Genomic DNA, 15000 nt, shown 5'->3' with positions numbered 1-15000 from the left:
AGCGGGGAGAGAGAGAAGACAAGTAGGGTGCTCCCTCTTTGCTGCTCTTATGCTAAGTAGGGTCAGCGCGGTCTCAGGCGCGCACAATGAGAACTGATTACACGCATATGCTAATTATTACACGCTAATCAGCCGCGCTAGCTTTCCAATGGGGGGCTAGTGGCTACGGATGGCTCTCACCGCCGATGGAGAGAAGAGCCTATAAATACTAGGTTATGGAATGGAGTGAGTGAGGAGAGGGGGAGGAAGGAGAAGGAGGTGGAGGGATGGGTGGAGAGAGAGAGGGATAGAGATAGGGAGGGAGGGATGGAAACACTGCTGTACCATGCGTCTTGTCAGGGCTCATCACAAAGCTATGCGGGACTAAGAAATGGTAAAACTAAGAAAGGGGCCTAATTGGTACATAACACTATAAATACAGTACGTCAACGTGATGGTGATTGCTCCTTGCGTGGATACATTTTGACTGTGTAGGATGGTGTGTATGGGGGGGGGGGGCAGAAATATAGAATCAATCAGTACATTAAATGTATATCCATTCTCTATTAATAGGCAACAGGTGATTAAAAACATCACTTGAGGGACAGGTTTTGAAAATAGCCCCGTCTCAATTCCACACAAAGTAAGCTCATTTTAGGATGTGCCAACATTTTACACTCCAAAGCAAATGGTCACTGTATGTGATTCATCCAATCTTGATAATGTAACTTTTATCCATCTCCAGAAGAGAGGGTGAAAATCCGAGTCAAATAATAATAAAAAAACCTAATTTTTGCAAAAACACCTCTACAATTGTAATCACATTTTGCTTACGTTGTATTGTATGTCTGCCAATGAGTTTCGCCAGTAATTTCACATTCGACTGTAGAGCAACTGCTCAAATTACCTAAAATTGCTGCAAAATAGTCTACAGCTCTCATTAACTTTTCCATTATGATTCTCCTCCTAAGATCCTTTTTATATTATCTGCACTTAATGCATATACGACAGAGGGAGTCCGGTGAAGTGGTGCCTACTGCTGGGTGCGTGACATGTACAAATTCAATATTGCAAATGAAATACATTGTGATTGGGCAGTAACAAGAGTGCCCCACTTGATGGGCTATTTCATGCTGTGAGTGGTTTGGCAGCAAAGGTCAAGTATGCCAGTTCTGTCTGTGGTGGGCCTGTCGAGCCTTTGTTCCTGGACACAGACTGTGCTAGACCAGGTATAGGTCTGATCCATTCAAGGTCTGATCCATCTACCAAGGGCTCAGTTAAAAATTGTAGCCTTTTACCGAACAGAACAGTTTTACACAGGATGTCAACCAGTTATCTCACTTAGAATTTGAGCATGAATTTGGCCTGCAGTTTAGATGTGCAAACAGGTTTGAGTCTACCGTAATTTCTCGACTATTAGCCGCCGCTTATACTTTCTTCAGCTATGAGGTTAATACACGAGAACAGTTAATATGTTATCAATATGGTTTTGTTTCTTTTAACTTGCATAAAACACTGTCCTGCGGCTTATATGCGGGAAATTACTGTATTCAAGAACCATCTAATGATTCAAAAGGGCTCAGTTAAGAATCAGGCAAAATCGTTTTAACACCTTAAAATGGGCAAACACTGTCCTGCGGCTTATATGCGGGATATTACTGTATTCAAGAACCATCTAATGATTCAAAAGAGCTCAGTTAAGAATCAGGCAAAATCGTTTTAACACCTTAAAATGGGCAAAGTAAGGAACAGTTTTAGATGTAATGCTATCTGGCCAGATAACTATAAAATAAAGGCAAAAAAGTGTATTGGATTGGAATCATGGAGGACACCTTTAAGGCCTGAGGTCAACTGTACAATGTTGTATCTTGGGATCTCAAACATTCTGAACTGATTACATCATGAACTTGACTAATGGAAGGGCTGTCACTATCATGACGGCTTAACTGACGCTTAGGCCTAAATTATCACACAAAGTTCACAGGAACTTACATTTCTAGTTGCCCTTCAGGCTTTGCAAGCAAAAACGGCAAAAGGCAAGTATGGATAACTTAAATATAAAATACAAATTACTGTTATGAAATTACTTATAATAAGGCTGCAGTGCCAAAATAATACGCTACTCAGAATAAGCGAAGTACTATGGCTAAAACAAGTCATATTTATGTCCACAAAAACATGTTTCATCATGCTCCTCTCTGGCTAAGGCTCCAGGAAAAGAACACAAACACGTTGACCTTAAAGCAAGAACTCAGTGGGATCAGAGAGTTCAAAGCCATAAATTCTCTCAGAGGCAGATGGCTATAGGCACAAATGTACTTTCTTGCCAACTTGGGGACCCTTACATGGTTGTCACGTCACATCAGGGTTGGAAACTAAAACGCTATGGAAACGGATATATGACATTGCGATCCTGCGAGTTTCATCCAGCTGTACACATGATGAATGGAAACAATTCTATCAATGAGACAAAATTATTCTAGTCAAAATGATCAAATCAGGCAAGTAAGCTAGGTATGCCTTACAGTAGGCCTTATTCTTATGCTTATGAGCATTCTTCAGACAAACAAATGCAAATATTTTGAATATTCTTTAGGTAGGCTAGCCTATTTCTAAACTTTTTATACGGGACTTTTGTGCGTGCTTTTTCAGTTTCTATAGTCTTTTTTATGTTGTGAAGGAGCACCTTGATACAAGTTGTTTATTTTAACTGTGAGCAAACTACGCTGCTGTAACTACCGACCGTAGTGTGTGAACTCAGAACAGTTCCTGTTCTATGTCAGACCAAAGCCACAGCCCATCACATGACTGGCTGGGTCCTGAAAAGAAAACTGGACTAATCTATCTAAAAAAAAAAAGAGAGAACAATTTCCAACCTGCAACTCTCTCTTTGAGTCAACATTTCATATTTGTTGACAATTTCACATAATTTAATGTAATTTTAGGATTAGAGACTATTAGTTAGGCTACAAGGCCTTTACAGACTGTAGCCAACAGGCTTCATATGCTTACAAGGCCTCTACAGATGGTAGCTTTCCCTGGAATGATGTGATTTGTTCCTGAAACACTGAACATATTTGAACAAGTTTAAAGATAATTTTGTAAAACAGACTGCATACTACCTGAATCATAACTCCAACAAGTGTTACACATGATGTTTATAAGGATTGGTTTCAAGGACATCAGATGTTTGAGAGCAGTGATGCCACTGAATCTTTGTCTCTCACACACGCAAACACAGAGCTGAGGGGTTGCAAACATGTTTTGAAGGGATTTCCTCATCTTATCTCCTGCAGTGGCAAACTGTTGCAACTTTGCCACACCTACTGTAGGCCTACACAGGCACAAAAATAAACGTACCATTCTCATTCTCATTCTCATTTAATCTTACTGCATAGATTAAATCACCTTTCGAATACCGTAAAACTGTTTTTGGGTCTGACACAAGCAAAGCAAACAACTTATGATTGTAGATGTTGCAATAATAGCCTATGGCAAATGTCAACACAAGCAAACATCCATTCACCAACCGAGCCATCAAATCTTGACACCGGTCGAGTGAGTGGCCTGAACACTTGTGGGTCGCTGGGGTGTGGCTTCTGTTTACAGAAACTTCTGGCTAATGTTAATCACCCAACTAGGCCTATAGCTAACGTTAGTAACTTAGCCTTGATTCATTCATTTCACAGCAGTAAAGCAAAAGACTCTTTGATCGACCTTCAATCATGAAGGCCAGCAAACATATTACTCGTTCATATATTCCACCTGTCAACATGATGTCATGAGGAAACAACCAGCCACTCGACTAGCACAACTTGTAAACAGTCTTGGCTAACGTTATCAGGCTAGCTACGAAGATTAGCCTAATGTTACTTTATTTTGCAAACCATACCAAGGCTAGCTAACTCCGTCCACCGACCACTGAAAACGTGTTGGGTTGAATAGGTGAACGATAACGTCATGTCATGACATGTTTTTACACGTTTAACAAATAATTATAATGGCTCTTGCCTGACAACGTGTATTAGTTACTGCTTAATTAGATTACCAGCCAACATTTACGAACACAAGTTTACTAGAAATAATTAGCATAAAGGCTGCGTCCCTCTATGGGCAGCTAGTTCACTACCTATGTTAGTGCCAAATAGATTGTCAGTAAGTACTTGAAGATGGAGCTCTGTCCAGTGACATCCGGGCCAAACACCATGAAACAATTAAATGTGGCGGTGTTATGGTGATGCAAATTTGCACGACAGCCGGCTAATCATTGCATTATTATAGGTCATCTCCTTAGCTAGCTAGCTAGCTAGCGATAGCTATGCCAAGGTCCAGTAGCCTATGCGTGTGCCAGTGACAGGGTAGCATTCGTTAGCAGGATAGCTAACGTCATTTGACTCTCACCTTCAGTCTGATTTCGTATGTTGTGTACCGAGTTCGACCCACGCCGATTGTTTCGGGGTTGGACACATCAATCTCTAGAAAGTTACTTGGAGGTCCATATGCATCGTTTAGGTTCTGGGGCTTGGAAAAAAGCCTCCTCGTATCTGCTATGGCATCAGCCATTCCTACCCCGCTAAAGCAGTCTGACAATCCTGTGAGGCAGGCTCACTTCCGATCAGCTGAGGAGCAGCTGACACTTCTCACAGCTGGGGAGTGTGCAATGTTTGCAGACTCCCATTCAAACACCCTCAATTTGTAATACGACTGATGTGAGCTTGAGTTAATCTTGTTTGAACTTAATCAATAGGCTCACTTGAGTTATCTTGTTTAATGAGATGCTTCCTTACACTTAGCTGTTTCTGTTCTTGCTCGATAATTATTTAAGATGTCTAATTAAATGTGAGTACATTAATCCATTTGGCCAGTGAGCAATGGCATAGGTGTTAATAATTCATTAAATACACATATACATTTTATTTTGGTTATTCATTTGTACATTCAACGTCAATAATATACTAAAGACTAACGGACATGAACATATAATTTAATCCAGGTAAAATAAAACAGTCAGGATGGAAGGGAACCGTACCGTATAACCATGGCTCTGAGCCTAACTATCCGAACTCCAAAAAGCCTATCAGAGCCGAGGCTTCTACCACACTGGTCTGGATCACTAAGGAATCATTCGAGCGATTATCAACAAAGTAGGTCTGATGATTTGAACCAAGATGGCAGCCTACGCGTTGCCTCTGCCGGCTAGGTGTTTATCACGATATCTATTGAAATTGTCAGGTCTAGTGAAAAACAGGAGTTGCTGTTGTAAGGTCTTTGTCGTTAGAGGTGAGTGTTGAATTTAAGAGGAAGAACCTGTCGTCAACATATCTCAACTGCTCTTGGTTGTAGCGTTAGCATGCTGACACGCTAGCATATGCAGCAGAACAGCAGGACAGTCACATAACATAACGCTAACAGAAATGTAAAGTTAGCTTACATTGCAAGTCCGGTGAAGGAATTTAAAGCATAACAAAGCAAATGACTTTACATGCATTAGCGCAATGTTTGGGGGACGTTTATTGTAAGATATGATATTTAATTTGTGATTGTTTACATTAGGTGAATGGTTAAGTAAAATGAAATCCCCTTACATCCAACCACACATAAACTCAAATGATGTGTAATTAACATGTTAATGATATGTAATAGCCTAGGCTAGATCATGTTGATACCAATGACTCGATTGTCCAAATTAGAACAGAAGCCATGTAATGCTACCAGAATGAATGGCTATGTGTCTGGTTTGCCCTCTGCAGGTTGTACAACAAGGGCTGATGATACAGCACCCACCAATCATGCCACACAGAAATCTAGCATCCTTCTGGACTACTATGACAATATGGTTGAGCACGGCTCACTTCGAGAGGACAGACACCAGAGATCTGTTGTTCTTCAGTTAGACCAGTTACAGAGAGTTTTGAGGGCATACGACAATACTCAACTACTTAAGGTGAGAGACCGAGACATTAAGATAGGCCTAAATCGGCAAAGACATGTTGAAGATACAGGCACAGAGCACAAAACTGAAGACACTGAAGCTGAGCAGGTATGGGAATCAGTTGTTCTGACTGGCTTGATTGGATTGACTTGCATAGCTAATGTTACACTGAGGAAACAATTATGTGAGGAGGAATGTGAGGTTTGCCATTGTTTGCCGATTCCATTTACAAATGCCAAAATCTCATTTTGTTTTAGCAAAAAAAAAAAACAACAACAGATAAATAAACAAGCTACGAGTGTTTAGAAAACTGTGTTGATCAATTAAAACACTCCTACAGGATATTTTTTTTTCAGAGACCACAAAAATACATGAGCTGAACATTTGGGACATATGAGGTTAGACAGACAGAGGAGCACCCAGTGTCACCAAGTGTCATTACTTTCACAAGGGAGCCGCCCATAAACAAGCCTGGCACGGAGCTGATGATGCGAGTGGGCGGGTGGGGTTGTGGGGTCTGCTGTCACAAAGCTTTGTCTGTAGTGTGCCCTCACCTCCTGGGGCTGCGGTTTGTTTGTTTGTTTTAATAGGTCATAGAGAGGCTTTTTGGGGAGGGGAAGAGGGAGGGAGAGGGATGGGATGGGGATGGGATGGGAGGGTTGTCTCAGACACACACACACACACACACACACACACACACACACACACACACACACCACCAAACAGGACCTTTGGATTTAGGGGCGGTCCCCGGCCCCCCTGCTGTGCACAGAAATGGGGGACCCCCTCTCTACCCACCCTGTCCCAAACTCCCACCCTTCCACGACTGCTCTCTCCACGTTAATGAGGGGGTGGCCATTGTCTGGGACAGTGTTTTTGTTTCACTTTTTAATGCGGGGAGACACACACACACACACTCACACTCACACTCACACACGCACATACAGAGACACAGCAGCTCTTATGCAGTTATGTGAGCTTGAATTGGGTCACACCACGGCGTTGGGAGAGAGAGAGAGAGAGAGAGAGCTTGGCTCCCTGTACCATAGCCTTTGTGTCTGTGGGAGAAGGGACTTTCTCTGGCTTCTCCTGAACCCTGGTTAAGCTCCTCTCTCCTGCTTCTCATTTTGAAGTCACCAGCCAATGGCTCAGTGGTGGCATATTCGTCTTTCACACACCTCAGATGCTCGGTGTTGAAACCGACCAACAACAACTTGATCAAGATAGCAATAGCATGGATCAAGTTGCCACAAGCACACAAGCAACTTGCCACGTCCAAAAAACTGTAAAGTGGTTTAATACAAACGACTCAGTCTGCTTTATGTATCAGAATATATACGGGGCATTCAAGTTTTCACAAGCATCCATCCACAAACTCTGTAAAGTGATTTAATCCAGACTATTCTGTCTGTGTTATACATCAGAATATGCACCGTCTCGGCATATGTCTGATTGTTTGATCACTGATGGTAATGATGGCGATGCTGATGACTGGGTGCAAAATGAAAGTGACGGACTAATGAAAGCTTTTATTCATGTCACTTTTCATTTTGGCCTCGGCAGGGACAAACCGAGTCTGCCGAGGTCTTGTTTGGCCAAGTGTCAGCATGTGAACTTTTTGCCCCACCGGCCCCCGCGGCGGTGGCCCCTGGCTGCGCGGCCCCTGGGGGCTAAAGGCGGCCGTGCCGCCGGAGTGCTCTGAGGCCGGGCCCTGTGTTTGGCCAGTCTGCCGTAACCGGGCCCGCTGCCTCCGCGCAGTCGCCGGCCACGGAGAGTTCTGGAAGTCAGCGAGAAGTCACACGCTGTCATGCCAGAGAGCCACGGCTGGCTGCACGCGGATTTCTCGCCCCTTTTATTTTCGGTCGCCGTCTCTTTCTTCCTCCCTCCCTCTCTCTCTCTCTCTCTCTCTCTCTCTCTCTCCCCCTCCCCCTCTCTTGTTCGATCTCATTCAGTGCTCATTTTCTCCATCTCTCTGTCTGTCTCTCTCTCTCTCTGTCCACAATCTCCCTCACTTTCTCTCTTTTCATCTCTCTCTCTCCTTTCTCTCTCCATCTCTCTGTCTCTCCCTCTCTTGCTGCACTCTTTTGTCCATCTCGATGGTTCACCACACTCCCTCCTTTTCTCTCTTGCCTCTTCCTCCATCTCTCTCTCTGCCACCCTCCGTCCCCCTTGTTTTGGCTCGGAACATGTCTTTGTCCATGGCCATGTGTGCCTGATGAGTTCACCACAGGCCCATGAAGAGCCGAGACGGGGCTTCTCTGAACTGACTCAGAACGGAATGTGACAGTGACACACAGTTTAGGAACAGTACTTTGACACTCCATGAGTCTATGGTCTGTTGCCGTCTACGAGAGACCACTGCAGTTTTGCGATGTTATCTGTTAGTTTGCCTTATACCAATGCAATTCTGACAGTTTACCTGTGCTGTGACTGTAAAGTGTTTTAAAAGACAGGCACAATAGCGTCATGTTTACCGAACAGGTTGAATTTTCAGGAAGAGTTGTTTTGGGCACTTTGCCAGCTTCAGTTGTCTTGTAATTGATGTCCCTGGCCTGAGCTGCTGGAAGTGGGCCAGGTGTTTATGACTCCATGATAAGAACTGAGTGAAATTACTCTTTCTTTTCTCTCTCTTTTCTTCATCGCTCGCTTTCTCTCCTCCGCTAGCTGCTGTCGAGGCCTAAGCCACCCAGGGGCCTCTACATCCACGGTAATGTAGGTACGTTGCAATTAGTCTCCATGACAACTACTTTTTCCCCTTAAATGTGATTTTGTAGCTTAACTTCAGAGTTATTTTATACGCACACCTTTTGTGGTGGGTTGTAAAATGTTTCCTTCTTATTTATTGTCGGTTTTTTTTATCTCTAAACCAGGCACTGGGAAAACCATGCTGATGGATATGTTTTTCTCTCACGTTGAGAGCAGCCGGAAGAAGAGGGTCCACTTCAACGCTTTCATGCTGGACATCCACAAACGTCAGTCTATTTTCATGTACTGCTGCAAGTATAGTAAATGGAATGGATTCTGGATTTTGCATTGTGTTATCATTTGTTCAGTAGGGAATGCAGTGTTTGGTATCTACAGTATACGTTTGTGTGTGTGTTGAACTTGCAGGGATCCATCGCCTGAAACAGTCCCTGCCGAAACGAAGGCTAGGCAAGATGACGGTGTATGACCCCATTGCACCAGTGGCCTTGGACATAAGCCGGGAGACCTGCCTTTTGTGCTTTGATGAGTTTCAGGTGGGTTTACAGGCGTCTTTCTCTCTCTCTCTCTCTCTCTCACTCACACACAAACACACACACACATGCACATGCACACACACAATTTGGCAATCCATTTAATTTAGAAGTGTTTCTTATTTAAAAGGAAATTCACTGGGAACCTTGGAATTATTATCAGCAGTTGAGTTTGAGCAGTTGAGAAGGAGAGTGTTGAGATGAGACCTGTGAAACAGTGTGGAGCCACCTAGTGGATAATGTAAACACATACATAAAAACATTTAGCATTAGTGTGTTTCTTAAAGTATCAGTAGCAGTATCCCTACAGACATATACACACACAGTCAGTCACACACACACACACACACACACACACACACACACACACACACACACACACACACACACACACACTGATGGTCACTTTTCATTTTGATTAAGAGTTACAGCTTGTTTTTGTGGAATTGAAGACTAACTCATTGTAAGTTAATCACTGACATGCATTTCTAAACGTTGCTCCGTTTAGTCTGTATTTCTGTTTTTCTCGTACCTATCACTCGTTGTTCACTCACTCACTTACTGCCCTTTTCTCATATTCAACCTGTTGCTTGATCTCAGCATTAAGGCAACATAGTGACAATTATTTATTTTTTTATTCAGCTTTATTTTATTCATGGTGAAATCTTTGGTGCGCAGACTAGCTTTACTCTCATGTGCTCTGTGTGTACAAGTGTGTGGGGTTTGTAACCATGCTGCTTCTGAACGTTGCCAGTGGTGATGTAATAAACACACTCTCCCTCACTCACTCACTCACTCACTCACACACACACAGACACACGCACAAAACATGTGTGATGCAAAGGTAAGGATTGACACCAATCAGAGTCACTGGCCACTCAGCTATGCAGATGAGCTTTGTGGGGGGAGTACACACACACACACACACACACACACACACACACACACACTTCCTTAAGAGAGTGGTAGCGCGGGGCGACAAGAGGGAGCGGGTCATCCTCATCTCTCTCTCATGCTAATGACATTTCTCCGTTCTCCGCATTAGCGCTTCATCATTATCAGTAATTTGGAGCCTTCCCTCTTTTTGTCCGCGGCGCTCTCTTAATGAATGGCCGGGCATTGAGACAAGGAGCGAGGGAGCACAAGGAGAGCCGAGCGGAGAGCGAGAGCACGAGCGAGAGAGCGGGGGAGGAGGAGAGGAGATGGAAAACAAACGTCTTGGCGGCCATTGTCTGGAACCCTCAGCCAGTTGTCGGCTCAAATTGCCGATCGGTGTGGAGTCGTGGAAGTAAAAAGGAGAGGGTTTTTTTTTCTGTGTGTGTGTGTGTGTGGGTGTGTGTGTGTGTGTTGGGGTGTGATGGGGGGGGATCAAAAGATCTTAATTTGGCACCGGCGAAGCATTGCACAAAAGTGACTGCTTTTCTGCCGGCGTAATTGGATGCTCATTTAAATATCTGCAGCTGTTTGTTTGGGCTGCCGTTCACAACAAGTGCGGCAACTAAGCGGATCCCCCCCCCTCTCCCTCTCTCTCTTTCTCTTTCTCATTCTCTCTCGCTCTCGCTCAATCCCGCAATCAGTACGCTCAGTGCGCTAGTGCGTGCGTGTATGTGTGTGTGTGTGTGTGCACGAGTGCGTAAGTGCGTTAGTGCCTGCATGAAAAACAAATACAGGTTCGGATGAAAAGGTCATAATTAACCGACTCCTTTTGAAACCTGTACGGGCGGAGGAGAAAGGTGGTGCAGGGAGAAGAAGCGCAGTCCCCCTTTCAGACCCCCACGCCTGGCCCTTTGTTTTTACCCCTTTAGGGTGGGGTGGGGGGGGGGGGGGGGGGGGGGGTGGTATCGGACCCCAGGGCTAATGGAGGTGGATGGGGGTCCGTGGGCCACGCAGGGTAAAATGGAGGATACTTCAAGCGAAGAAAAACACCATATGTTCAGGGTATGGCACACGTAAGTGCCTCCTTAGCCTTGCGCTCACACACTGGCGTGTGTGTGTGTTAGTGTGTTTATGCGTGTGAAGGAGTGGAGTGGCACACACACACACACTAACTTCATCTCTTCCCCTCTCTCTCTCTCTCTCACACACACACAAACACACACACAGTTCATTTTTGACGTTGCTCGGTGGCACTAAGTACAGTGAAGATTTCTATTCAGAGATGTTTAGTATAGTATATTATCTTCACGTGAAGGCTGAGAGCTTGCTGTCCACAGGTGTCACTGCCACAGAGCTTCGCCTGGAGAACCCTGACACCCTGAGAGTGCATATAGGGAGAGAGATAGAGGGGGAAGTGGAAATCATTGATGGGTGGATGGATGAATTGATATACTGTACAGATAGACACATGCACAGAGAGAGAGAGAGAGAGAGAGAGAGAGAGAGAGAGATGGAAAGACAGAGAGAGGTTTAGAGGGTTGGATGGATGGATGGATGGATGGATGAATAGATAGGTAGATAGATAGATAGACACATGCAGAGAGAGATGGATAGAGAGAGGTTAAGAGGGTTGAATGGAGGAATAGATACATAGATGCACAGAAAGAGAGAGAGAGAGATGGAAAGAGAGAAAGGTTGAGAGGAATGGATGGATGGATGGATGGATGAATAGATACATATACACATAGATAGACACATGGAGAGAGAGAGAGATGGAAAGAAAGAGAGAAGTTGAGATGGATTGATGGATGACTGAATAGATGGATAGATAGATAGATACACAGATAAATAGAAAGATATTTAGTTTCAAATGAAAAGTAGCAGTAGACATAGCAGTAGACTGTCAATAATAGCGATGATGATGATGATGATGATGATGAGGAAGGGCGGATGGAAGAGGAGGATATCCACCGTTACTGTAGTGACGACAATGACTACTACCCTCTCCTCTACTACCACAGTGACGATGATGATGATGATGGTGATGAAACAGCCACTCGTCCTCCGGCTTTGTAGCATTCAGGGACAGCCATGCCAAGCCCCTCCACTGCACAATAGAGGATACATGTGTGTGTGTGTGTGCGTGTGTGTGTGTGCGTGTGTGTGTGTGTGTGTGTGTGCGTGCGCTGGAGGCCATCTGGCTGCCATTGTGGCGGCGATTGGGGCCTTCACATCGCAGCGTCTCTGATTTATTTATTTATTTATCTTTTGTCGCCGCGGTGACTTGATTAGCTCGGTCTCACCGCCGCCGCCACTTGTTCTCATTTGCGACAGAAAGCCGCTCATCCACACAGCCATTTTGCAGTCAGGTGAAGTGGCTGCATACATATGGGACTGTGTGTGTGTGTGTGTGTGTGTGTGTGTGTGTGTGTGTGTGTGTGTGTGTCTTTTTTGGCTGAGGTGCCATTCATTTGTGGTGGATTGGATAGGAGACCTTGGCCAATCTAGAAAAATAGAATCACCTGGTACTCATGCAGAAACACACACAGACACACACACACACACACACACACACACATGCACATACACACATACACAAACGAGAAGAGAGAGAGCACATCCATGCTGTCGTCAAAAATAATTGTGTAGTTGTAAGCAGTTGTCTCCTATATTGTGTGTGTGTGTGCATACGTGCGTGCGTGCGTGCGTGTGTGTGTGTGTGTGTGTGTGTGTGTGTGTGTGTGTGTGTGTGTGGTGAGGTGTGGGTCATTGCCAGAGGCCCTCACCATAATTCTCTCTTCTTGTTAGAGAAGCTTTCTACTTCAGACTGATTAGAATACGAAATGTTCTCATCAGGCGGAAACCAGTAAACTAAATAGTTTTTCCATGTTCTGTCTTTCTCTCTTTTCCCCCCTCCACTTCTCTCTCTCTCTCTCTCATGCCCCTCTCTGTATCTGTCCATCTCTCTCTATCTCTCCTGGTGTCTCAGGTCACGGATATTGCAGATGCCATGATTCTGAAGCAGCTCTTTGCGACCCTGTTTCGGACTGGTGTTGTGGTGGTGGCCACTTCCAACCGCCCACCTGATGGTTAGTGTGAATGTGTGTGTTCATGTACGTCTGTGTGTCTATCTGTGTGTGTATGCAGAATTGTGCCTCACTCTCCACACTCCTCTGGTAACACAAAAAGAGGCAGTGTGTTAAAGGGACACTTCACCGATTAGCATTAAGCTTTGTATCTTTAGAAAACCAGTCATGATTTTGAATGGTTGTGCATCTTTCCCTCAGTTTGCCTTGAGATGGGAGAAATACAGATTTCAATGAAACCCATGAATAGGACTTCCTGCTTTCAATGATGTAAAATGATGATTTTTACATCCTTGAAAGCAGGAAGTCCAACATTGAAATCCGTATCTCTCCCATCTCAAGGCAAACTTTTCCCCCTCTGCTCGACACAGCGTCAGAACACGCTGGAAGCTCTGCTCCCCTCTCGAGTTCTATTCCGGTTCTGCGCGTTCTCCGATGTCAGTCTCCTTTTCTTTCGCCCCCCTTGCCCCTCCTCACCTCACCTTTTGGTGTGGGCCTCTCTTTCTTATCTGTCCTCATGTCAGCTGGTCAGAATGTCAGAATGTCTCACTCTCTCTTGCTCTCTCTCTCTCTCTCTCTCTCTCTCTTTCTCTCTCCCCCCCCCCATGTGTTTGCTCTTCTCTTTTGTCTTCTATATCAGGGGCCCCAATGTTTTTGGTTCCAAGGACACCTTTTAAGGGACAACATTTTACGAGGACCCCCTTATAACTGCTAGTTAACCATTTGTCTTCTCTGAAATTGTGGCTGGATTCACTATCCCATGTTTTTTGGCAGATGTGTAATTTGGTCTTTTGATGGTTTTGGATCACTTCACAACATGGACTGACTCAAACATTTCTACACATTCATCAGCTAGCTGGCTAACAAATAAGCCAAGCTATTAGCAGTAGTAGGAATGGTTCCTCATGACCTGAGGGAAGTTAATGTGTGTAGGACCAAATGTAGGACAATTTGCTTGTTTTATGGGTGAAAAGGGCATCATCTTTTTAAAATGTTAACTTTAGAATTTCAAGCAAATTATTTTGCGGACCCCACTTTGAGAACCGCTGTTCTATAGAACCTATGGTTTGTTCAGTGTTATCATTACCTCAACCAGGAAGGTCGGTCTGTTTTCCTGCGTTACGCGAACAAAAAACAAAATGCCTGGGCAAATCATGAATCCAGGTGGAGGGTGTAGCATGGCCATGCAATTGATCTGAGTCAGGGGGCATGCATTGAATATATTTCACTTCAGTTAGAATAAAGCATTTAATCTTTGGTCTGAGTGCCCTTTTGTGTAAAAACAAATCCTAATAATCAATTTGTAAGTGATAAGTTAAAAAAAATGCATAATATGAGGCTTTCAAAGTATTTGAAATCAGTTTCAGATAAAAACAAGAGAGTATGAAGAATTAGATTGGATAACGTGAATGTTTCTATTCACAGTGGGAGACATCAGTGAGTATCACATGCCCTTGAGGATTTCACTTAATAGCCTTTTATTCCCTAGCAACCCTCTGTGTATAGTCTTGTATTTGCTCTTTTTGCTATCGGCCTTCAAAGTCCTAGACTCTCTCTCTCTCTCTCTCTCACACACACACACACACACACACACACACACACACACACACGTGAGACTTTCCATGTCAAGTAGTGCCATGTGCGTATTGAATTTCATGTTGAATTTCATGGTTTTTCTTCAAACTTCTCCAGGCCGATTGCATTATTAAAATTGGTATTCATCATTTTTGAGTGTCACCAAATAGTCTGTCTCAAATGGCGTACTGCAGCATACTTTAATTCAGTGCCCTGTGTACTTACTCGTGTAGTGCTTGAAGTCTGTGCACTTAACCGAAATGACGATCACATCATTTAAATATAACTTTATAAGTGTCCTCTATTCAACGGTGAC

General features: G+C 44.1%; 2 protein-coding genes across 3 annotated transcripts in view; one reads left to right on the top strand and one right to left on the bottom strand.

Annotated features, from left to right (window-relative positions):
• The window catches only part of snx3 (sorting nexin 3), a 16866-nt gene extending 12269 nt beyond the window's left edge, over positions 1-4597 (bottom strand). Inside the window, exon 1 of the mRNA XM_062550864.1 lies at positions 4381-4597. Coding sequence (XP_062406848.1) covers positions 4381-4542 — 162 coding nt within the window. The 5' untranslated portion in view covers positions 4543-4597. The remainder of the gene's footprint in view (positions 1-4380) is intronic.
• Positions 4598-5133: 536 nt separating this feature from the next.
• afg1lb (AFG1 like ATPase b) overlaps positions 5134-15000 on the top strand; it is a 31522-nt gene continuing 21655 nt past the window's right edge. Inside the window, exons 1-6 of one of the 2 annotated variants that reach the window (XM_062551551.1) lie at positions 5134-5259; positions 5730-5923; positions 8576-8627; positions 8782-8883; positions 9023-9150; positions 13013-13112. In XM_062551551.1, the coding sequence (XP_062407535.1) occupies positions 5148-5259; positions 5730-5923; positions 8576-8627; positions 8782-8883; positions 9023-9150; positions 13013-13112 (688 nt within the window). In that variant the 5' untranslated portion in view covers positions 5134-5147. Of the gene's footprint in view, positions 5260-5729; positions 6020-8575; positions 8628-8781; positions 8884-9022; positions 9151-13012; positions 13113-15000 lie in introns of both variants that reach the window. The other variant, XM_062551550.1, reaches the window with a different exon arrangement.

Source organism: Sardina pilchardus, chromosome 12 (genome assembly GCF_963854185.1).
Source record: "Sardina pilchardus chromosome 12, fSarPil1.1, whole genome shotgun sequence".
NCBI lineage: Eukaryota > Metazoa > Chordata > Actinopteri > Clupeiformes > Clupeidae > Sardina > Sardina pilchardus.
The sequence above is the reverse complement of the archived record's forward strand: the minus strand, read 5'-3'. Positions and strand labels throughout refer to the sequence as shown.